This window comes from Anopheles aquasalis, chromosome 2, assembly GCF_943734665.1.
Source record: "Anopheles aquasalis chromosome 2, idAnoAquaMG_Q_19, whole genome shotgun sequence".
NCBI lineage: Eukaryota > Metazoa > Arthropoda > Insecta > Diptera > Culicidae > Anopheles > Anopheles aquasalis.
This window is the reverse complement of record NC_064877.1, coordinates 16,055,274-16,080,000: the sequence shown is the minus strand read 5'-3', so window position 1 is coordinate 16,080,000 and position 24,727 is coordinate 16,055,274. Positions and strand designations below refer to the sequence as shown.

General features: G+C 45.0%; 3 protein-coding genes across 4 annotated transcripts in view; 1 reads left to right on the top strand and 2 right to left on the bottom strand.

Annotated features, from left to right (window-relative positions):
* Positions 1-24,727, bottom strand: part of LOC126580729 (protein tincar) — a 105,867-nt gene that overhangs the window by 60,224 nt on the left and 20,916 nt on the right. Inside the window, exons 3-4 of the mRNA XM_050243960.1 lie at positions 20,910-20,962; positions 3,774-3,829 (exon numbers count right to left, since the gene is read on the bottom strand). The gene's annotated coding sequence lies outside the window, so the exon portion shown is untranslated. The remainder of the gene's footprint in view (positions 1-3,773; positions 3,830-20,909; positions 20,963-24,727) is intronic.
* Positions 6,711-8,122, top strand: LOC126572568 (odorant receptor 45a-like). Its single transcript, XM_050231982.1, has 4 exons — positions 6,711-7,077; positions 7,135-7,688; positions 7,797-7,898; positions 7,958-8,122. Exons 1-4 carry the CDS (start codon positions 6,711-6,713, stop codon positions 8,120-8,122), a joined length of 1,188 nt encoding a protein of 395 aa, XP_050087939.1.
* Positions 10,484-19,039, bottom strand: LOC126580738 (uncharacterized). 2 transcript variants are annotated; one of them, XM_050243973.1, is made up of 3 exons: positions 18,760-19,039; positions 17,142-17,422; positions 10,484-13,493 (listed from the first exon to the last, which is right to left on the bottom strand). In XM_050243973.1, exon 3 carries the CDS (start codon positions 13,432-13,434, stop codon positions 11,965-11,967), a length of 1,470 nt encoding a protein of 489 aa, XP_050099930.1. In that variant the 5' UTR covers positions 13,435-13,493; positions 17,142-17,422; positions 18,760-19,039; the 3' UTR covers positions 10,484-11,964. The 2 variants fall into 2 exon arrangements, with proteins under 2 accessions (XP_050099930.1, XP_050099931.1); XM_050243974.1 differs by having other exon boundaries at positions 17,142-17,403.

The following is a 24,727-nucleotide window of genomic DNA, read 5'->3' as shown; positions in this document are numbered from 1 at the left end:
TCTTCGCCGGGTGTAATAAACGAAAATACTGTCGGGAGCGACCTATGCTGCCCGGGGGGAGGATGAAAAATGTCATGTCCTGCCAGCCAGCCCGCCAGTCAGCCAACCAGTCCCGAACGAAGCCATTGTTTTGCTGCAATGGGACGAGATCGAAGAGGCACACATACACACCCACATCGTTCCTATGGCTGACTTGGAGGCAATAAGAAAATTACTTTCAAGCTTGTGCTCGAACCTTCATACGGTTTGATGAAACACACGGAATGGGGAAAACGTTCGTCGCTTTTCCATCCTTTCGTCGAAAGGTACAACGGGGGGATGATGATGAGAGTGTGGAGAGTGTTGGTGGTACCCCTTCTGTAAAGCGTCCCCTCTCTTTTCAGACGAAATCCCTGGCATCCGTTCCCCAAGTCAAGTCAACCACTTGAGCGACCACACACCACGTATCGAGACACATTAAAATCCAACCCCCTTGCATCACGATGACAAAATTGGCCCAACCAAGACATGATGGCAGTCTTGAGGGGGTGCCGAGTGGAAGTTGAAAAGTGTTTATGTGTTGTGTTGCACAAAAAAATGCCGAATCGGATTCAAGTGGTGCATAGGGGGAGACACCAGAGGACAATTTGCATGAAACAAAACGGTTCACCCTCAAGGGGGGCATGGAGGTTGAAATGGATGCACAAAAATCTACCTCCCCCTGGTGTGTGGGAGGGTTACATTTAAAAATATTTCCATCCTTCGAGTTTAAGGAATTCTCGATTATCACTCCAGAGATAAGCATTTCGCATACAATCTTTTGGGGGAAAAAAAGTTCCAAATCTCGTGCTTCGATACCAGAATATGATCTGAAAGAAGTGCTTCTGTTGAAATCCTTCTGTCCTGTCCCATGGTCATGACAGCAATGCCGAGCAAGGATCATCGTCGCATCGGATTCCCATTTACCCCGGCAGACGTCCGTTATGGACGAGTAGAGCGAATAATCGACTTCGGCTGTTCCCCAGACAGGCAGACTGGAAAAGGAGAAACGAAACGCTAGATTCGTTTGTAATAATCGATTCGCCTGGTAATATGAATCCTTTCGAGCGATGGAATCTGATGGTCTGGATTTTGAGGCATCGTCGTTTGGTCGTCATGTTAAAGGGAAACTGGAGTGTAACTTTGAATGTTTCATTCCCAAATCTTGTTTCAATCGAATCATCATAAAGTCCAGAAAATGTGTTACCTCATTTGGTTATGTACAGCTTTTTGTTTCTTTCTTTTTGCTTCATTTGAAAATGATTCATTTCGATCGATTGTAATCAAGAAAGAGAAACAACCATCAAGCGGAAGACTTAATCACAAAACATGGCAACATTCCGATGACAAGACCTGGAAGATGGATGCGATATCGTTTGTCATTTTTTGGGGGAACTGCCATCATCCCATCCCACTCGATTTCAGTCTCATTTTTGGTCCCTTTCACAGATGCGTGAAATGATGAACGAAAGGGATGATGGCCTGACGAAGAATATTGCAAATTCAACGTTCGTGGTTCTTATTCTTCGAAGCCGGAAAATAAGAAAACGTGGCACCAACCAAGCGTGTTTCAGTCTCAAACGATACCGATGGAGGAGGAATGAACATATATTTCTGTGGATGAAAACAAATTACATTTATGTTTACTTTATGTCGACTGTCAATCATATTAAAAGAGGAAGAGATCCACTAAAGACATTCAAACGAATTGCCTGTAGTGGACTGAAGCGCGGTGCATGATTATCTACTAATATTCATGAAGTTTACATATTAAACAATACAAAACAACAACGTAACATCTGATTGTGGTAGGTAATTTGAAGGGATAAAAAAAGGCATTCAGTTCGAGTGTGGTATCGCGTCGACGGTCACATTCGGTGCCAGACAAAGGACGCTGGCGCTGAGGGCGATTAAAATTTCATGATCCGGAGTGCACCTTCACCCCCGAGAACCGGTTGCATGGTTGCAAATTGGACTAACTTTCCTTTTATCTCCACACGCTACGCTCGGCATGCAAGCGATTCTCCAACCGGAAGTGAAATGAATCGTAAAATGTGAACGACAAAAATGAATGACGGTGAGGATTCGTCCCGAAAGCGTATAACGCTCGAGTGCTGGCAAATTAATTCATTTTCGTACACCACATAAGAAGCCTTTGGTCCGATGTGAGGGCGCTCTGACGGGGCATGTTTGTTGAGGCATGTTGTTGGGATGAAAATTAAATTTTCTTCTACCCCCGGTCTGCTGTCGCTGGGATCGTGGTTGGGGCTAATGGGAGGGACGCTTTGGGACCGCGATAAAGCGGAATGGATCCATTCATCCCATTGGGCCACGGGATTCTTCCTTCCGGGTAAACTAGGGCGGGGGAAGAGGGGTGGGTTGCCTATTAAAGGACTGATAAAGGCTTGCCTCGAATCTCAATAGTTTCATTCTTCAAGGGGACACAACTTGGCTCCCATTTCCACGCGGAAGGGAGCGGGTTGTTTGTTTTCCTCACCCCAAATGACACCGAACCTTCGTGTTGGGCGCTACGACGATGACGACAACGACAAGGACGGATGACGAAGGAGACGGGGGTTCGCGGTACATTCTTTCGGGTTCTTTCGTCAATAACCATTAATTTGATTACACTCGACACGAGACACTACCCTGGGTGGTGGTGTTGGTGTAGCACAGTCTGGGTGTGAGTTGGTCTGTGTAGTTTATTTGCTTTTCGACGTAACGTTCGACGACACCCACCATCGCAGGGGATCATTAATAGAGCAACGACCTGGCTTCGTGTCATTTGACCTAAAATACAACCCATGTGGCCCCGATTTTTCGAAAAGCCCCATCGTCACCGCCGAGGTACAATAAAGCTCAGTGGCTTTCCGCTTTATTATGTGCCAGAAATCACGAGTCGATCGAGTCCTTGCTGGCCCGTTGAAGTAAAGTGTTTGGAGGCAAAGATTACCTTCCTTAAAGCAAACCTTAAAGCGTATAGAAAAAGCGTCGAATCAAAGATACAAAACAAATCATCAAAAATTTTCCGAAAAACTCCAAACATTTCGTACCGTTTCGTTTCGTTTGCTCGATCGTATGCAAATGTGACGATTATTGTCTGCGGTGCGTGGTTTACATTTCAAAGAGCCAAACCAATATAACATCTTAGGTGGCAGCGTTTCCATTCGGTGCGGAATGTTTGCCCGCAGTTTCGCCTAATCAACAGTTTATTACCTTTTCGGAAGGTTGCGTGCCGGGACCACAAACTGTGCCAATCATCGACCGCCGGTACTCTCTCTCTCTTGGTACGAAGACACTTGCGGATTTCAGGAACGATTGCTTTCTGAGTGACTTGTGCGGAGGGCTATAAAGGTGGGGCAAGGTGCAAAAAGAAAAACACAACTTTGCAAACCACGTATGCCGAACGCATACTGATTGATAGACATTTGGCATTTCGTCACGTTTCGCGCGGTGTTCAAGGGAGTGAGCGACTTTCTACACGCAGCACACGAGTGATGGTCTAATAACAGCACTTGAAGGTGCGAATGAAACAGTTACATTGCGAGAGTTATTATTAATTCAAGCTATCCAAGTAAATCGATGAAAGAATCAATACAAACCCACCAATCAGAGGCTGATGAACGGTTATGCAAATATAAAATAATGTATGCGATTATTATAGCATTTATAACAATTGCATAGTAAAATTCACAACTAAATCATGCTGTAACCATTAGGTAATAAGAATACCAGGTAAATGGACACAAACTTACCGTTCTTGACCCTGAGATTCAATTGAAATTATAGCCCCTTTATTGTCGTGCCAATCCTGGAAATAAAAACAAACAACAATATCTATCAAACATACGGCTCGTCCGTCCTTATATATGTTTAAAAAAAACAGTATTTATCAATATCGTGTAACATCAAATATTTTGACTTTACTTTTAGAAATCATAGCCGCTGAAATGAGTGACATTGCCGATGTGTGATCAATCATTGAGATAGTCCTGTTTGTGATCTACTGTAATCGATGTCCTGATTACAGCAATTGCCTGTGGCAGCAAACTTACACCTTTTTCGCGACGGTTACTTTCTCACAGAGTATGTTTGTTTAAACACACAATCATCAAATCCATTTTTAATGCGGCCGCCAGAATGGGATAGTGTCCGAACGACGGTTTTTTGTCTATTTTTTATGAGCTGTCGGACATTTTCCAATCCGATAGTCATTGAAGTGCTACTGGGACGTTCAAGCATTTGTGTCCTCACTGTCAAGCCAACCAGAACTGTGCGGACTGGCGTTGAAATGTCGTTTGTGAAAAACATTTACAGTGGCCTCTTCTCCTGGTGCAACCGCAAGCGTCAAGTGGAAAGCTTTTCGTCGAACCAAGAAGCTCCCGAGGTGCTTCAAATGGTAGTGAGAGTGGCGAATTTGGTTGGAGTCACCAGAACGCCGGGCCATCCCTATCGATATGTGGCAATGTTTATATACTTCACATTTGTGCTATTGGTGCCGAAGGTTGCATTCGGGTACCCGGATGTTGGATCGTTGATCACTGGTATGGCGGAGTTGGCATTTCAGTCTAATAACTTCGTCGGACTTCTCATCATGTTTGGGCAGAGTAAAACATTCAACAATCTGAAGGATCGCTTGCAGCAGTTTGCTGATGCCAGTGAGATTAGACGCTGCCGCTGAACGAGTATATCGGAATAATCGAGTTTTTCAAAAGTTTACAGTGAAGGAAGCGGCGAGCTGATTGATGTACTGAGAACTACACAAAGAAAATGGGAGCGGGCGAACAAACTGTTCTGCCAAATATTGTTCTGTTGCTCGAATGTGTATTGCTGGAGCCCGGTCATGTTTTCCCTTTGGTCGTACTGTGAAACATTGCGGAATGAAAACAGCACCATGCAATACGCTCAACATATGGAGGAGAACTTCTATGGGTTAGAGACTAGGACATCATTTGTAAACTCCACCATACTGGCACTCTTTATGATTCCGATGACATACATGTGTGCACTGATCGGAGGGGCAAAGATGATCATGCTCGTCAACACGATCGGTTACTGTGCGATGTGTTTCAATATAATAGCCCTGAAGCTACAAGAAGTCGCGCGAAGCAAAACGCACCAAAAGGACATCAGAAGGATCGTACAGATGCACCAGGATGCACTGGATTGTGCAGGATTGGTGGAGGAGTATCTCGCGCCTGTGCTTTTGCTGCATATCATAATGGGTGTACTGATTTGGTGCTCCATTCTGCTTTTCTTCACGATCACGGTGTGCAGAAGCGATGACAAATATTTTGTATGAGAAATGTAACTCTTTTTTTTTTCCTTGCCAGGGGTTCCGTAATCCGCTACTGATAAACATCACGGTGTTGTTCCTGTTCGATACGGCGGAAACCGTTGGGTTGTGTTACTTTGGAGAAGCACTATCCAGAGGGGTACAGTTAAAAATGAAGCTGGTCAAAACATGAAGGAAAAATTAATAAAAGTCCTTTTAGAGTCTACAGGTTGGCACGGCGGTGTATAATGTTAACTGGGAAAGTCAAACGGTTGCTGTTCAAGCAGACCTCCAGATGATTTTACTTCGTTCGCAGAGACCCGTTGGAGTTACTGCAGGAAAGTTCACCTTCATGAACCTGGAACTGTTTGCAGGTGTAAGTTCAAAAGGATTTACCAGACGCCTTACACTTCACATTACTTTCCCGGAACCGGTTCTTATCGTTTCAGATTGTGCAAAAAACATACTCGATCTACATTGTGTTGAAAGATGCCCTTTAAATAACGTTGACTTGTTCTGGAAATTGACGTGATCTTGATATTTGATCTGATTTTTGGAAAGATTTAAAAAGTTGGCAAATCCTTAAGGAGTTTTAACAGGAACAAAATGTCACGTGAGAGTGAAACTAGAACTAGTTGTATTTCAATAAACATTCAGGCCCAATACACATGCATTCATTTTTTGTATGTTTCCGTACCCGTTTTATTTTCATTTTAAACAACCAATTGGTATCCGAACTATTAATTCGAATATTATTAATTTTAGACAAACAATTGTTGTCTTTTATGGTAGTTTTTATGTGTATATTGAGTTGTATTTAAATAGATACATAAAATTGTTTCTCAGTGTTACTAGTCTTACGAATTCTAGTTAGATTAATTTATCATTCTTATATGGTTCATAATTTTAAACTTACTCTTTTCTAGGATGAGTTTATGGACAGGCCAGATAGATTCTGATTTGGTTGAGTTGAACTGACAAGCTTAACGTACAAAATTCTACCCACAATTCTGCTAGAATCAATGCACGATATAAAATCAAATATTCTGTTTGTGCTATCCGAAACAATAGTCGCTGATAATCAGTTGTGGAAATCTCCGGACGGCTCTCATGTTTGTGATCTAGTCTAATTGAGGTCCTGATTACAGTCTTTACCAGTGCACTTAAACCTTTTTGCGATGGCAACATTCTCACAGCCTAACCACCGTTGCCGATGTTTATCTCAAACAAACAATCATCAAATCATTGTTTATGTAAATGGAAGCATGGGAAACTGTCCAAGCGATGATTTTTTGTCTATTTTTTGTTAGATGTCGGGCATGTTTCAATTTGATTTTTTATTGAAATCTTACCGGAACATTGAACCATTTGTGTCCTCACTGTCAAGCCAATCAGAACTGAGTGAACTGTCGTAGAAATGTCGTTTGTGAAAAACATTTACACTGCCCTCTCCTCCTGGTGCAACCGCAAGCGTCGAGTGGAAAGGTTTCCATCGAACCAAGAAGCTCCCGAGGTGCTTCAAATGGTAGTGAGAGTGGCGAATCTGGTTGGAGTTGCCGGACCGCCGGAACGCCGGTATCGGTTTGTGGTAGTCTTTGCGTTCTTTGTGGTCATGATAGTGGTGCCGAAGGTTGCATTCGGGTACCCGGATGTCGCATCGCTGATCACCGGTACGGCGGAACTAGTATTCCAGATCAACAACTGCGGTGGAATGCTGATTTTATATGTTCTGAACAATGATTTTGTGGAGGTACGCGATCGCTTTCAGCAGTTTGTTGCTACCGGTGAGATGAAACACGATTTGCTTATTTCCCTGCACTAAGATGTGATTTGTTCAACAGTTTTTGATGATGGAAGTGAACCGCTTCGCGAGGCAGTGCGAGCGAAACACCATCTAATTCAACGATTCACCAAGGCGTTCCTTTCAACGCTGTTTTGTACAACAAACATCTATTGCTACAGCCCATTCATGTTTTCCCTCTTGTCCTACTGGGATACTTTGCGTAATGAGAACAGCACCATGCAGTACTTTCAGCACATGGAGGAGAACTTCTATGGCCTCGACACCAGGACATCCTTTTTGCCTTCGTTGTTTTGTGGGTTGCTCATGCTCCCGATGATCTACATGTGTGGACTAACTGGAGGGGTGAAGATGGCTATGATCGTCAACATGATCGGTTACTGCGTGATGTGTTTCGATCTTATATCACTGAAGCTGCAGGAGGTTTCACGGAGAGGTACCCACGAGCAGGAGATTAAAAAGATCGTGAAGATGCACCAAGATGCCCTAGACTGCGCTAAACTGGTGGAGAAGCAGGTTTCGTTGGTGCTCCTTCTTCAAGTGGTGTTATGCGTTTTGATCTGGAGCTTTATTCTACTTTTCTTCACAATCACGGTTAGTAGCAAAACTGCGCAATGTTTGGTAAAACCTTCCACCAATGTTTGGGTAAACCTTTGGTAAAGTAAGCACCACTAAACTACAATATTTGGTTTCCATTGCTAGGGAGTCCGTAACTCACAATCGATAAACCTGATTGTTCTGTTTATGTTTGATACGGCTGAAACGGTTGCATATTGTTACAGCGGCGATGTACTGTCAACTGCGGTATGTCTAGCCTGTAGTGCAGTGTTTTCTTTGTCGATATCATGTTCCACCTTTTACAGGGCTTACAAGTCGCCAAGGCAGTGTACGATGTGAACTGGGAAAGCCAGACGGCTGCTGTACAAGCGGATCTCCAGTTAATTCTGCTACGCGCCCAGCAACCCGTTGGTGTCACCGCGGGAAAATTTAGCTTCATGAGCATCGCACTTTTCGGGAACGTAAGTTAAGAGATGCTATCTTGATGCTAAACACTTCTTTCTTATACACAAAACCAATTGACTCTTTTCAGTTGGTACAAAAAACATACTCTTTCTACATTGTATTAAGGGATGTTATTTAAGTATATTCGTCCTACAGTAACCATAGCAGAGTTGGCGTTTTAACGTTGCTTTGAAGCGATACAGTTTGGCTAAACAAGCGTTACTATATTTTTAAAGGCACGAGTGTTGCACTACGTCACATTGGTAAATCGCAAATGATATCAATAAATTAACGTTGACCAATTTGGTAAATACTCTTACATTTCAATTGTTTGAAAAATTATAATGCACATCCAACATGATTATATGAGTGTCTTAGATCCGGTTATTTATTAAAATATCGATTATTGTATGCGATGATCGTTTTACGGCCGTTGGAAGTCAGCAACGAACCTATGCTCTGCACGACGGTATCGATTATCGATCATTATCATACCCTCATCATATCCTCAATATCAATGCCTATTTGTTGGTATACATTTACAATAAAAACGTTAAATCGTTGCTCATTAATTCGATCCTGAATTACAATTGTGAGTAATTCAACCGATAAACAAACATTGGGTTCATTAATTCTTTGTAAATATTGACTATCAGGCTATTTACTATGGTTTTGATCTGCTCCTGCATGCCCATTACAGAGGAGTATTGAATCAAAGTAGTTTCAGTGTTCATCAGACCAGCGTGAAGTTGTTGGCTGATTGGCGATCTGGCAAGATGGCATTTTTCAAACCTTTCTATTCAACCCTTTCCTGCTGGAGATGCCGAAAGCGCCAAGTGGAAATTTTTTCAATTGATCAAGGTGCTCCTGATGTGTTTCTAATGGTAGTGAGACTGGCAAATTTGATTGGAGTCGATGGATCGTCGGAGCATCGCTATCGATTTGTGGCAGTGTTTTTGTGCTTCGTGGTGGTGATAGCAGTACCGAAGGTTGCGTTCGGTTTCCCAGACGTTGGATCGTTGATCATAGGATTGGCGGAGCTTGTATTCCAGTTTAATAACTTCGTCGGAATGCTCATCATATTTTTACAGAGTAAAAGATTCTCTATCCTGAAGGAGCGTCTGCAGCAGTTTGCTGATGACAGTGAGATTAGAAGCTGCCGCTGAACGAGTAAATCTGAATAATTGAAATTTTAAACAGTTTACAGTGAAGGATGCTGCTCGCTGATTGATGCACTGAGAAGTAGGCACCGACAATGGCAGTGGGCGAACAAACTGTTCTGCCAAGTGCTGTTCTGCTGTGCGATAATATACTGCTGCAGCCCGATTATATTTTCTCTCTGGTCCTACTGTGGTACTTTGCGGAATGAAAACAGCACCATGCAATACGCTCAACATATGGAGGAGAACTTCTATGGGTTAGAGGCTAGAACATCATTTATCAACTCCACCGTAGTGTCCCTTTTTATGATTCCAATGACGTGCATCTGTGCACTGAACGGAGGGGTAAAGTTGATCATGCTCGTCAACACGATCGGTTACTGTGGGATGTACTTCGATTTAGTAACCTTTAAGCTACAGGAAGTCGCGCGAAGCAACACGCACCAAAAGGACATCAGAAGGATCGTACAGATGCACCAGGATGCACTCGATTGTGCTGGATTGGTGGAGGAGTATCTCGCGCCCGTGCTTTTGCTGCATATCATAATGGTTATATTAATATGGTGTTCAATTCTTCTTTTCTTCGCAATCGCGGTGTGTAGCAGCGAAGAAACATAGTTAATAGCAGAAATGCAACTTGAAATTGTCCTCCTTCTTCTCTTGCCAGGGCTTTCGTAATTCAAAATCGATAAACATCACGGTGTTGTTCCTGTTCGATACGACGGAAACAGTTGGGTTATGCTACTTTGGAGAGGCACTATTCAGAGCGGTAAGGTTATAAGCTTAATTTTTTATTCATTTTTCCTATAAGCTGTTCAAAGCATGTAGAAAAAAATAATAAAATCCCTTTTAGAGTCTACAGGTTGGCACGGCGGTGTATAATGTTAACTGGGAGAGCCAAACCGTTGCTGTTCAAGCAGACCTCCAGATGATTTTACTTCGTTCGCAGAGGCCCGTTGGAGTTACTGCAGGAAAGTTTAGCTTCATGAATCTGGAATTGTTTGCGCGAGTGAGTTCAAAAGAATGTACTAGGTTCTAAGTACTTTCACAGAACCTTTCCATATCTTTTCAGCTTGTGCAAAAAACATACTCGATCTACATTGTGTTGAAAGATGCCATTTAAATAACGTTGAATTTTCAGAATATTCACAATACATCATGACGTTTAGTCCAGCCGTTAAAAACCTGCAAAAAATTAAATCATAGTAAAAGCACGATCAAAAGAAATGTTTTGATTTATTATTTTTATTTGAGTCTTTCACGAGCAGCTATTCCTGGCACTGTTGTTAGTGGATCTGTGTAAAGGATTGGAATAAACTATTAACAGTTTTTAAGTCTCTATGACTGGTGACGCATAATGCGTGAACTATCCTGTCGGCCTAGTTCTATTTAAAGGCTGTTTGTGATCTTCGAATGTCTGTTCTGTATGCTTCCGTATCTTTTGTATCCTTGTACTTCCATGCCTATGTATGTTGTTCCTGCTACTCTAAAACATCCTCATAACTACTGTCAGCAATGGTTGTTTCGAAATATGTGGGATTGAGTTTTGTATAATTCTAGTTACAAACTTGTTACTTTGCGTTATTATTCATACTAACTCGTTTACTGTGCCATTTGTGTGATTTCTAGAAAATATATAGTAACGTAATTTTTAATTGCTCCTCTAACCAGATGTGTGACGCTTAAATGTGGATAAGTGAAATCTGGTTTTACTTCGATTAAAAACAGCGTTTGCGCTAATTAAATTTATTCATGCAAGCAAGTAAGAGACTAGAATTAATTAACGATTCGTAAGTAGTCATGAATGAATAAAATAAATTATGTTTCTTTTATTTAACAAAGATAATGAGTAGGAAAAAATGTTAAGTTACCAGCAGTGACAACCGTTATGCATAGATATAAGGAAAAGAACCACTACACATTATTAAACTACGTTTAGAAACTATTGCAGCTTTTGTATGTCTTATGTTTCAGACAGACGGTACTCAATTGAATAAAATGATTTTACTGGATAATTATTATTCAATACAACTATATTCCTACTGTCTTGCTACCTTCCTAAACAATTTCCTATTGTGCCAAATTAATTCTAAAAAATCATTCTTTTTGTATTTTTTTTGGTCACAAAACAGATGCAATTATCTACATGTTTTTCTGATCGCGCATCATATAACATACTGCGCTAGTCTTCGACCTAGCTGCTGATCAACCTTCATCGCGCGTGCAACGAAGATATCATGATAATTTCATGCGCTGCGCTATTGTTTAATAGGAATGTGTCGATTGTCGAGTAACTTGAAATGAGTGAAAGGAAAAGACACATCTACTTACTATCCGAAAGGAAACTATCCGTCATTTTAACTAAATGTATGATTAAAGCGGATCTACTGACAGCATTTTGATGCGTTTAACGTACTACAGCAGTGTGGCAGGTCAGTGTGATGCTGTGATAGTTGGCTAATTCGTAGGCTACATATTGTACAACGTTTGATTTCTATTTGCCATTCCACAGTATGAAGTTGTGACCACCCTACTTTCCATACAATTCCTTTATTCCTAGTCAAACTTATGCTCTGCTCATGAGCAACTCATCTTCAAGCCAAGGAACTCCATTGTACAGGTATCGAGAGTGTTGCCATTGTGGCAGGCTTGCTGACATTGTTGTCTAACGGATTCCCAGACAGCCGTACCGGCTTTACTGGTGGTTTCTAACCAAATTTGCTTTTCTTGCTGACTGGAGGTGCTGTTCCATCTACTTTTCCTCCATCATCCACCAACGGTCGCTTTGAATTGCTGGGCGAACCATCACTTCCATCATCATCCGCCGTACTATTATTGTTATTTGCTTGGCGAGACACAACTTGCTCCTGTGGTGGGCCATCCTGCCTGCTACTGACAGTGTCTTGCTTCGGGTTCTCCCCGCTATACTCCTCCTCCCCGGTACCATCATCGAGGTTGTTTAGCAGTTGGTTGTCCTTGGAAGATTCGTCTGTACCGAGGGACGACTGCCCCTTGCCATGGCCGATGTCACCATTGCTCCCGTCCGACGGTTCCTCTCGCGTTGGTCCCCCATTGGTGCCACCCACCGATGCCTCGATAGTCGAGTCTGTGGCATTGTGGTTGTTGGCGCTGTTTGTACTGCATGTCGCTGACGTCTTCGTCAGGGTCTCGTTCTCGGTGACCGTACTCGTGGGCATGCTTTCGCCGACTTCCGGAATGTGCTCGAGCAGTTCCGGCTGCAGTTCATTCGCCACGTAGTGCGTCCAGAGCGCGAGCTCAACCCGATGCGGTGACCATTTCTTTTCCTGCGGGGGCACTGTGGCACCGGGGGGGTTAGGTTTGTTTTTAGCGAGCGATACTTCCGCCGAGGAACCGTCACTGGACGAGCTGTTACTATCCTCACCATCTTCGCTACCATCCGCAGCCGCAGGCGATGCTCCATTTCCGTCATTCGCAGTCGATTTGTTCCCCGATGCTGGTGTGATAGCACTACTACTACTACTACTACTACTGCTACTACTGCTATTACTGCTATTGTTGCTGTTAGTGCCGGTGGCGGACGCTTCCCCTTTGGTTTCGTCTCCGTCTGCCCCTTCCGGTCGCTCATCGGGATGACATTCGCGGTTCAACCGATCCGTCGTGGTGCGGATGTGCTTCACGAAGTTCTTGTACTCGCGTGTCGTATAGTCAATGCCTTCGATCTCCGGGATGGCCATCAGGCACTCGTCCGCCATGAAGGGTGCGGTTTCGGGGGCCGCAGCAGCCAACAGAGCGGACGCCATTGTGATCCCCACGCCTTTCAGATTCGAGAGTGCGGTGATCGCCTGTTCTAGGTTGGGTAGTTTGCGGAACGCTTTTCTCGTTTCCGTCTGCACCGCCCGCGGTGTGTTCACCTTGATCAGGTACGATAGCTGTGGGAAGAACTTGCCGCGCGTCTGTTTCCACTTCATCGTCTTCACGAGCTCCTCGTGCACGATGTGGCGGTCTTTGCCCCGTTTCTTGATCAGCTGGGGCAGCTTGTTCTGGTACCAGTCGTCCAGCTGGATCAGATCGTCCGGTCGTTTGCATTTGCTTTGGGCTTTCAGCTTGAGCACCTGCGGGTACAGACCGAGCACGTACTCGAACTGGGCCGAGCTGCCCTGGCTGAAGAATACGCCCGTCTCCCTCACTGATGCCATGTTGATTTTTTGTCGCCCCCTGGGGGGAGTTCTCCAAGGACTTTAATCTGACAAATAGACTGAAAAAAAAGCAATCGAATGAATTTAGAAACGTTTGCTATGGCCACACCGGCAAACCATTCGCAATCGTGTTGCATCGTGCTGCAAAGTTCCTCCGTGCAATACCAGAATGAAAATGAATTTCCTACAATATGGCACCCCTCGTGCTTCGTAGACGGCCACAGAATGGCCTCATAATGTGTTGCAGACCACAACCATTTGCATATGCGATAATCCATTCTGCTGGTTTATGATGCTCGTCCGCTCCTGGGACACCGTTATGCTCCGGGACTACGGACCATTTCATATGTCCATGTAATTATTACTCCGCTTACAAGGTATAGTCGAGACCGGGGCACCGTTGGGGGGAAGAATTCCGTTGGCAAGGAAATGAACCCTTTATTGTTTACAGCAAATCATTAATCACCGAGACTTTGCTTCGTTCCTTGCTATTTTCCAACCATCTTCCACCTCCGAGCATTTTCACACGTGTACGGGGACGTGACCGAACCCGCGGGGATAAGAAGGGCAAAAACTCAGCCAGGAGCAATAAAAAAAACTTTATCTACCATTTCCTATCTTACGCAAACAGGTAAAACAAGGCTCCCCGGGTGGCCTGTTGAGGCGTCGTCCGGCTAGATGACGCCACGATTTACGCAAGGGAAAGAACGGTAGAAGTGGAACCCCTTTTTTCTAATAACGTCGATGAGTTCGGAGTGTTTGTTGGGCTGTGGGCAAAGTAGGGAAACACGTACCAACATCAGCAACAACAATGCGAAACCGAGAAAGGGGAGCCAGCTACTATGGTTTAGTTTCACCTTCCACTGCCGTGGGGGAGCTCCTGGGCTTGGTTCATTAATATCCAATTCCGTTCTGGTTCATTTGGAGACGCACCGGCTCTGCAAGATGGTCCAAGGGTGGCAAGGGGCAAAACGAGATTTGCTGGCCAGACACCCGCTTCCTGTCCGGGAGCAGGAAAAGTTGCATTTTTTCTCCAGAACTTCACCCCTCCTGGACAGGAAGCGATAGTTTCCGTAGCCCCTGCGCCTAGAGGTGCGTTCGGTCGAGTGATTCTATAAATCTTTCCCCATTCCTTTCATCCGGCAATCGTGGCGCACCTAAGGAAGTTGTTTCGTTCGTCCCGAGGGAATACACCAGAAGGTTGCCCCCTGGAGGGGAGCTGATATCCGGCGAAAAGTGCTGCATTCGCACGAAATTCTCCTTTTGCGGCGAGCAAGCGACCGGGTCAAGGGTCAAGTGAAATCGGCATCGGAACTTTTATCCGTCAATCAGATCTTGGGTTGGCATGTCGGACGGTGCATGTACAAATCTAGCGAACCGTCCACCGTACACTATGATTAGCGAAGGCGTTTTCCTGATTACAGACACGAGATCCAATCCCTAACTCGCCATTACGTTAATTACGGAGAATTTAATTAGTTCTATCCCGTCAGTGTGGCAAGGATTATCTTTATTTTTCCCGAAAGGTAAGCAAAGTCTCCATCCCAACAATCCAAGAACGACATCACATAAGCCACACCTTCGTTGGCGTAGTATCCTTCGAGTGAGAGACATCACTCTTACTCTGGTTGCATCCCCTCCGCCGGTCATTAAACATTAAACTCGATCGAAAACTCGCAAGCGCAACTTGGGAAATCGTTCGGCAACCAGGGCATGGCGGGGCATTTTGGACAGGAATCGTCGAAAATCCAATCAATAACAAATAAAATAGAAAATTTCCTATCCACACTGCCGCAGGGCAGGGCAGGGCCTGGGGTTCAGCGGCGTATCCGAAATACTTATCAATAAGTACGACGACGACGACGACGGAACTTATTCGATTGAGTCGGTCGGTCGATTCGGGAACGGTATGGGGATTTTCTTTTCGTGGCACGTTGACGGGAATCAATATTATTCTTTCCTATCAATTATCTGTTTCTCTTCCCGCTGGGCTTGCCAGAGAGGTGATTTGTGGTTGGTGAAGGTAGTTTCAATTCAATTTCCGTGTTGTGGTGAGATCCTTTGGCAGGTATCAGTTTGTTCACCAAGCGTCCGAGAAAGCGTGACAACGGAAACTTTAATTTGTGTGTCACTTGCACGCAACCGTCACTATTATGACTGTCGGAGGGCACAACGCCATTTATTGTGAGCAGAGGACATGGCCCTCAAACTTTACCTCTCTTGGAGAAATACTACGCTTCAAGTAATACGTAGCGAATAGCGAATTGCTTCTGTGAAACGTAATATTTCCAATCATCGATCGAGTGCAAAAGAAATAGGAAACTTTCTACGATCTTTAACATTATTTCTTCTTTTTCGTCGCCCTTAAAAATCGTTTGCTGAATTCATGCACATCCCGGTCATGTTTGGTCCTCAAAAAAGGATGATAAAAGTTGATCTTTACTGTTTTTTTTCCTTCGTTCAGCCACTGTTCCCAGCTGCATTATAAAAAAAAAAACTTTTCACAGCAGCTACGTGCTACGAAGCACCACGAACGAACAACATTCGCTTTTGCCCTCTGGGCACCCCGTTGGTTGGCTTTTTGTGGCCAGTCCGGCGCGAATGTCTGGGCGTGATAGCGTTAAGCCACATTTCCGGCGAATCTTTCAGAACCGAACCGAATAACCAGGCAAGCTTTCTGCCGTGATGAATTTTCAGCTCTTCCTGCGCCGCATCTCGGAAGCCTGATAAGTCGGAGTAGGAAGCATCGGATCTGAATCCTTAGAGCACTCACTGTTCCCTGGCTTGTCACACGATTCGAGCGAAGCCATTAATTTCAAATGTCTTGCAAGTGTTGCGCGTGGCTCATGGCGTCCTATTCCTTCTGACAGGGCGCCGTGGCGGGAAATGAAAAATGAAATTTCTCACACGGTGCGCTAAGTCGGAGCTAGTTGTAGGAGTTTCCTGGAGCTTGAAGACGTTGGCCGCATAAAGACATAAGGCGGTAGTAGGTAGGTAGGCTACCGAGAGAGGGGAAATGAAAATTTAGATGGCTTGCACAAAATTTCATGCAGTCCTTCCATTATTCGTCGGCTTGTTTGTTCCCACATCGTTAAACATGATAACTCATATTTAATGGACGAACCGCGATGATAAATATGCATTAGACGACAGCCGTGCGCCATTGGCCGGTGAGGAGTGCCTCGACGGTCTCCGCCGAGCCGAGAAAGTAAACAGCGGTTGAGGGATTTGAAGAGGTCCTCGAAAAGTGTCATTTCAATCAATAGTAGCGCTGATTGAAAATGAATTACTTGCTCGTGGCCGAACATGAAGCAGGGTGACATGTGCACGGTAAAATCCGCACCAATTTAGCTCCAAAATTGATGGAAATTGTGTGAGACTTCCCGCAAATTCCCCAGAGTACTGCAAATTAACATCACCAGGGAATAATTTGAAGAAAAGGAAGCAAATTGCGGACAGGCCAGTGTCGCAAGCAAGCATTTACTGTACACATACAGTTTCAAAAATAAAACAGATTGTATTGTGCATATCGGTACACAAATTTAACGATTTGGTTATTTTTAGAAAATGATGAGAATGTTTTGATACATTTATGAGGTTTTACCAAACATCTCCTAGAATTAGAAATTTATTTATTCATTCTGGTAGCGGAGGAACTCGAGTGCAGCTGCAATCGTTACCTTAACTTATTGTCTAGTTGTGTTTACCTTTTTTCACTAGTTTAAAGATGAATTTCTTCGTGTCTGCTTTACAACGTTTGCAGTTTTTGTCTTGATTTATGAGTTCATAATGGTCACTGTGATGCCATGCTTTAATGTTTTAACCTTCAGATTTTCATATATCACTTTTCTGTTGACTACGAATTCATTGTTTATGTCCACCAAACTAGATCAACACTACGCACTAGTAAACGACTGTGTCGTTTAATTATTAATTGATTGATTAAGCAGGGTAATCCGTTTTATTATTCTGTTAATAAAAAAAATATCTTTCAACGTACACCTTCCCAATAACTATTTTTTCACAGAGTTTTAACACAGATATCACTATCATTGTCATTTTCCTTCTTTTATGTCCTGCTGTTTTTTATTAATTTTCCTAATAGCAATAATCATTTCACTGTTAATTGGATTTAATGTTTTTAAAGGACACACTACGGCAAGAGATTTCTACATCGGGTACCACCATCGAATGCCATCGAATCTGTATCCTCTGCGCCGGTTTGAGCTACACAAATAAATAAATAGCGTACTACCAGCTGCGCTCCCGACCGGCAGGTGCTCTGCAAACCGGTCAAGTGGAACGCCGCATACTACCGGGACGAGATTTCACAAAACAAGCGGCAAACCGGCATCTGGTGAATGTAAACCAACGTTGCTCGATCATGGCATCCCTTAATCTGTTCAATATCCACGCTACTCCACATTAATCGATATCAATTAGGGAGTGAAACAATAAAATCCCAATTTAAAAACCCCACCGAATGAATTTTGTTGAATTTCTATTTTAGTGTCGGCGAAGAACCGAACCGAAAGAAGCGTTGTTGAAAAAAGAACGAAACATTATGACCGCATTTTTGTTCGTAAAAAGCGACACCACCAGCAACAGCAGCAGCAGTGCCAGCCAAAGACGACAGACAGCTCACAAATACACACGCGAACTGGGCAGATTGAGAGAGCGATAGGGGTGCAATGTCGAAAAATCCGTCGCCAAAAAACCCCCCAACCTATCGCTGTAATCGAACGCCATAGAACGCGAATCCTAGCGTGCACCACCGGACATCCTCGTTTGATGTTACGCGCGCGCCGCCAGTTACGGCAAGTCAGTCAGCAGCAAGGCAACCAACAGCTAACCCGTTCCACACATCGATTACGCACTAGTCAGCGCCACATGGACGTAGCGCACCGTCACTACCACACAGTCGTGCGACCACCAGAGCTCACCACCAAACGCAGGGCTAATTGTCCAACACTTCCTCCTCCCTTCCTTCCACAGTGCGGCTCTTGGGTGCGATAAAACATAAGCATAAGCATCCAGAGCCCAGAATCCTCATCCACGGGCGGTGCACTACCTTTGAACGGTCCGCGAAGGACCAGAAATGGAAGTGAGCGAACGAGCGAAAAGGAAAAAAAAAAAAAGGAAATCGATGAACACAACCGTCCTAGGCCACCCCCGTGGTGGAAAGGTGGAGAGCGCGAGCACACACTAGCACCAGCACCACCACAAGTAGCAGCCGTAGCAGAGGCAGAGTCTCCCCACTTCAACGAATCCGGGTTTGCCGTCGTCTCGTCGACGATTGTGTCCGCGCGCGCCCGCGATTCCTACCGTCACACGTGCACCACCACTCGACGACGGTTACGGCAGCGGGCATGCTGCAGCATGATGACACATTTCACTAGTTCCGTGCACGAAATCCGCAGTAGATTGCACCGAAAATCACCCCACGAGAACGGAGATTCACGTAGACAGCGGAGCAGCGGAGCCAACCAGATGAACAAATTTGCGGAGACGTCAACGGGCGCTGCTCGGAGCTCTCGCAAACTCGATGCTCGCGCGCCCGATGCTTATGTTGGTCCGGTCGCCATCCGTGCTCATTCTCTCGACGCGACGTTATCTCTCTGCTGCTGCTGCTGCCGCTGCTGCTCAACCAGCTGCTAAGGTGGTACAGTGACTACCGTACACGACGTACAGTGTTCGGTTGGTAGTAAAAATAGTTGTTAAACAGTTGCTGAGCTCGCAATGATAGCATTAACTATGGGTTTTTGATAACAGTTTCCTTGCTTTCAGTGCAAGAGTTTGAAATTAAAATTTCAATAAAAGATCCAATGCATCGGTACTCGCTCTCCATCGTTTGCACAATCGTGCTCTTTACCAAACGCCCCACAGAAACCTTGAGCTAAACGCACAAAATACTCGCTCGCTCTCGCTCCGGTTTCGGTGAGACTGGCTCTCGCACACCAGCAAAATGGCGCCCCGTGCGTGAGATGGTTCGAGAAAATCGATCCGTGTGAAGCGCCTGCGGCTCTGGCACCCGGTCACTGGCGAGTTCCCGGTACCGGTGACTGTTTTTGGTGAGAAATTTTGATTTTTTAAATGGCTTTTGGATGATTATGTGACAACGGCTGAATCGACTCAGCGCGCCAGGTGATGATGTGGTTGGAAGTTGTTTAAACCCTGGTTAATAATATTGTTTCAACCGTCTGCATCCCTTGATTCAAGGACAACCCCTTTTCGGAGGGTTTCGAATATTCAAATGAGAGCACACGTATTAGATCGTTTAACGGATATTTTGTTGGTATTTTCATGTTTCTTATAAATGATTTAAAATCAAGTTAGTTATCAGAAATCGTCCAAAAATTAAATCGATAAAGTACAAAGTCAAAACTAAACCAAAAGAATCACACAAAAAACAGAGAGCGCCGTGAGTTTGCAAAAGTAAGCAATTAAAGCGGAATACGATTTGAACAAATGGAAGTGGTACAAAACAAAATAAAAGAAAATGGTTCAATGCAAATAAATGCAATCAAATTGTATTCAACGAACATTCATGAGCCGGCTGCATGAGAATGCGTCCGGAACGTGAAGAAAATACAATTCGTTAATGGTGTTTCGGTGCTGCTGGAAGATGGTCGCTGGAATGGAGCTGTGAATGTGCTCTAGGCACACAAAAAAACGAAACCACCATCCAACATAAACACTTGTTGTGATTGGGACAGAACCCAAAGCAGCGCATCGTGCATCGTTTGGGAAACATTCGACACTGGAGAGTGGTCGAAACCGGGACCGAGAAATGACCGGGCAAAGCATAGCATAGCAGGATGGCTCTCGATAGTCAATGGACACAGTGCCACACAACGCAAAGGAAGTGTAGGGAGAATGGCCATCCGGCAGTTCTAAATAGTTTCGCCGGCGAAGAAAGTGGCAAGAGCGCGTGGAGAGAACGGTTTTCGAGTGGCCATGAATGCTGCTAATGCTGCCCATGCATGCACGCCTGACCAGACACGCTGGACTGGATTGAAGTGGCGAATGGCAGCCGAAATGAAGCAATAACAATATTTCTTTAGGAACCACTTGCAGCATTGCGTCGTCGTCCTCATCGTCGTGGTACGGTCATTATGCATGTTTTCTGTGTTTGAAGCATTATGTTCTCGTTTGTAGTGCTTTCGTAATTGATTCGCTCCGTTTGAAGTGGATTGCATCGAATCATTGAGTTGTTTGATATGCTATCGTGGTGGTTTGGCGGAGTAGCTTCATCAAGGGGGAGCACCACGGTGTTGGTGAGAGCGAAAGGTATTCTGTTGGCTGATCTGAATCTAGTATTGACAGATTACAATAAATTTTATTTAACTATGAATTTATACGGTGTGGTTTTAAAACCACAATTTAAAAAAAACATATGTTGTTCAGTTACTATAGAATAAGAAAATACTATAGAATAAGAAAAGGCATGAAACAGAATAATCAGTAGTACTTACCGATAACAGCAAATGGGACCCTCTACCGGAAGTGTGATCCTGCGATTAATGATCTGGAAAAGAAAAGGCAAAGAAAACAAAATATACATATAAGAAGGCAGCATTGGAGGCAATTCGCACAGAGCCAGCTTCCGGCAACGCTGGTAGACACTAGCAGATGCATAAATTATACCAGAAATGGACCCAAGGAAAGAGTTTCGTTCCCACGAACGAGGACGCGGATCGCGGGCACCACATTAACCGTTCGTTCACCGGGCAAGCAAGAGGATATCCTACCGGAAAGGGACATAAAGTTTAATGGCGTCATTTAAACACTCCCGTGGCACGTTGCACCTGACAATGGGTTAATGGACGAAAAAGGAGGCTCCATAACATTATGCATTATGTTCCGACCCGCAGGGCCCAGGAGATGGAGATGGCAACGACCGAAGGCTCTTCTGGTTCTGGGCAATGGGTCAAATGAAATGGGCACTGTGGCACTGGCCTCTCGATGACGGCCTCGACCACTTTTAGCCAATTCAGGTCTGCAGCGAATGTGGTCAGCAGGTCATAGCCAAAATCTCATTACACGCGTAAGTGAGTCGAGGAGGAATAAATCATCGTGACAGAAGTGCTGACTCCGTTATATTGCATGATACCGTACACTTTTGCCCCGCGAGAGCCAATCCGTCCATTACATCACGCCGATTGTCTCGATTGCGATAGAGGCTGTGGAGTCACTCAGTTGAAAAATTGTTTCGGGATGAGATGGAGGAAGAGTCACGCCAGAAAATTCTACTTCCCGTCAGACTTTAGCTCCCATTTCATCGAACAATATATCTGTTGGGAAAGTCTGAAATACACCAATTTGTATTCATGAATGCCGGAGCTAGTTTCTCAGAAGAGATGTTCCTGTCACGGGATAACATCAAAATTGGACCTTTTTACAAGAGAAACCTTCAGCTTAGAGCCATTGGATGTGAATTCCATGAACTCCACATTAAAGGCGAAATTTGGTACATTTTTATGAAGCTTTTTGAGTTGTCAAGTAGCGAAATTACCTATTGGTGACTCTACTAAACCTGAATAGGTTTACATACCCTTAGCTTGTTTAATAAATTCCAGAAAAAAAACAAATGAAAGTTTATGTTGATAAGTTTTTTTTTTATGTATCAGACACTCCACTTGCTACATTGCTTGGGGCGAGATTCTAATTCTCCGCATCTTCAACTTCATTTTCGAACGTTGCGATCTGCATCTTTGACGCTAACCGTCGGGGACGTTCAATCGATCGGTTTCCCTCATTTCTCAAGTACCTCGTGAAGTGCCACTTAATCTTTATCCAATCTTTCGGCCCCCAAAAACCGGAGGCAGCTGCAAAGTAAGAACCGTTTAAGGTAACCTAACAAAAAGCAACAACAAGAACACAAACACCGCCGTTGGTTCGTTCAAATCCACGGGGTGTACACCACCGTGATACGGCGTAGTACGGATGTTGCGTGATGCTTCGTTTGGTGAGTGCAAAGAGAACGCGAAAAAGCGCCCGAGATCCGCATGCTACAACAGCCAGATTATTTATCGCGAATCATCTTCCGTTCTCTCCGTCTTTCTCCCCTCAAAACTCGGGCCAGCAAAACGGAGACCGGTTCCTTTTTTGGGCTCCACTTAGCATTGGGACGCTCCTAGAGGTAAACCAGAGCATTGGGAGCACCAGACAGGCAGGACGCACAACTGCACGGGAAATCAAGATAATAAAGACTCGTGAAAAATGATGAAAAGCATTGTCCGCTTGCATTCAGTGTTGGAGGGGGCGAGACGCGTTCGTTTTCGGAGCACCAATGTTGATACCTGGATTTAGCCGCGTTGTTTCGCGAAAGGTGATGCAGCACGGCATACTTACGGTGAAGCTCTCCCTGCTGATGGCGAATCATCGAATCCGGCGAACAAAAGACAAAGTTGTTGGTCTGTTCTTTTCATTTTGCGCGCACCCGAAACGCGGGACCGACCTTCCATTCATTACTATTGCCTGTTATGCGGCACATGCAGCGTCCTTATGCTCGCACCGAATCGTGGAACCGTTTCAGATTGTAAAGTTTTGTCATTGTTTGAAAGCATCGAACTCACGGCGACCACCAAACCACCAACAGCCAACAATACTAACCAAAAGTGTGCCGCATTTCCGGTGAATTAATTTAAAGTTGAAGAAAAAGGCCCCGAGGACTTCCCAAACCGGTTCATTATAATAAGAACAGATTAACAATTCTAATTGCAACTTGGCGGCGTACCATATGAAAATATGTAGCATTTTCCACCTACCGTATCCGTATGTAAATATGCTAAAAAGGACACATTCCTTGTCGCACAAAGCACCATCACCATCGTTCGGGCCCATCAATCCGTGTCAATTAGAGTGTTCGCCACATGTATGAACGTGCCTACCACACTCTTGGCCTCTTGGCGGCACCCGGTGTTGCGCGGTAATCAAATAATTCATTCCCGGCCCGGAGGACATGGCACTTCGACATGTGGCACTGTGGACGAACCTGCCGACGGCCCGTGCCGGTGTAGGGTAGGGTATGGTCGTACGAATTCCCCTTAGGAACCACGTACCCAAAGCGGTATACCGCGCAAGTCATTCATTATGATCATTAGTTAGTCATTCGCGTTTATTCACGCCCCCGGAAAAAGGAGTTCTGTTTTTTTTGTTGTTGTTGGTTCCGTCCCATAGCCATTATGTAACGAGAGGGACAGTGGAGTGCTAGAGATTGGATACAAAAATAGCGGACGGACTAGCTGGAACAGCTGGATGTCCGGATATGGACCAGCAGGAAATGACGGGCTGTGCTGAAGGATTCGTAGACGTCGACACGGACGCACAGCAGGATCACGCGGATTAAGCGAGGGGGTAAATTATAAGAGGGACCGCCTCTACCATGAGTGTGGTTCAAAATGAAAAGTACGGTGCTTGGGAACTGAAATTAGGGAAAGAACAAACGCTGCGACGTCAAAGAGCGGCGCAGCAAATGTTGGTTCGGCGATGACACACGTGTTTGTAGGTCCCCGGACAGCTAAATTCCCGTTTTGACAGTTCTTTGTGACACTTCTACGTTAGTTTCATCGTTCTGGGGCGCATTCTTTTGCTTCCTCTCCACGTGATAGACGCGAAACACTCAAAATGGAACACAAAATGGAATTCCCTCCCTTCATAACGAGCACCAGGGACTTTTCCCCAGGAGACCTTCTTGTCCTAGTCCACGCCAGGGACCCGGGGGGAATCGAGGTGCTGAAAGCAGTCAGGGGAGCCTCTGCCTGCCTGCCAGGCTGACCCCCGGTGGTGGTGTTACGGTGCCGCAATACATAATTCATTTCCTTCGAGACTCTCCGAATGCGAAGCCAACAATCAGCAGGAAGCGGCCGGTCGCCTGATCTTTCCCCCCCGCCCCCGATGGCACCCGTGGCCGATTGTCACATTGCTCCGCAATCGAGAGCACGCACCACATACATTCCACTAAACTGATTAGAGATCCGATCGATCGATGTGGTCTTTCCGGCGGTTCGCAAAAATGAATAATTGAACAAGCGAGCGGGCGAGCGAACGGGCAAAGATGGAATCGAATCGAATCGTTCTGGGTCGTGTTCCCGGGGGTGGTTCGAAAAGCAGGTCAACTTGGGGACAACTGGGTGTTTTCGATTCGATTCGACGACGACCTACACCCGATCTCGGATCGGACCGATAACGGGACCGGCCGGACACAAATTGGACTTCCGTTCGCTCCGCCCGGGTTTTGGCACCGGGACCGGGCGCCGCCGGCTGGAAGTAATTACTTTAAAAATTGAAG

Bases quoted from the DNA above. Each gene is read 5' to 3' on its own strand.
- LOC126572568 (XM_050231982.1), top strand. From the start codon at position 6,711: ATGTCGTTTGTGAAAAACATTTACACTGCCCTCTCCTCCTGGTGCAAC. The intron at 7,689-7,796 runs GTTAGTAGCAAA...TTCCATTGCTAG, and splicing joins TACTTTTCTTCACAATCACG to GGAGTCCGTAACTCACAATC. The intron at 7,899-7,957 runs GTATGTCTAGCC...CACCTTTTACAG, and splicing joins GCGATGTACTGTCAACTGCG to GGCTTACAAGTCGCCAAGGC.
- LOC126580738 (XM_050243973.1), bottom strand. From the start codon at position 13,434: ATGGCATCAGTGAGGGAGACGGGCGTATTCTTCAGCCAGGGCAGCTCG.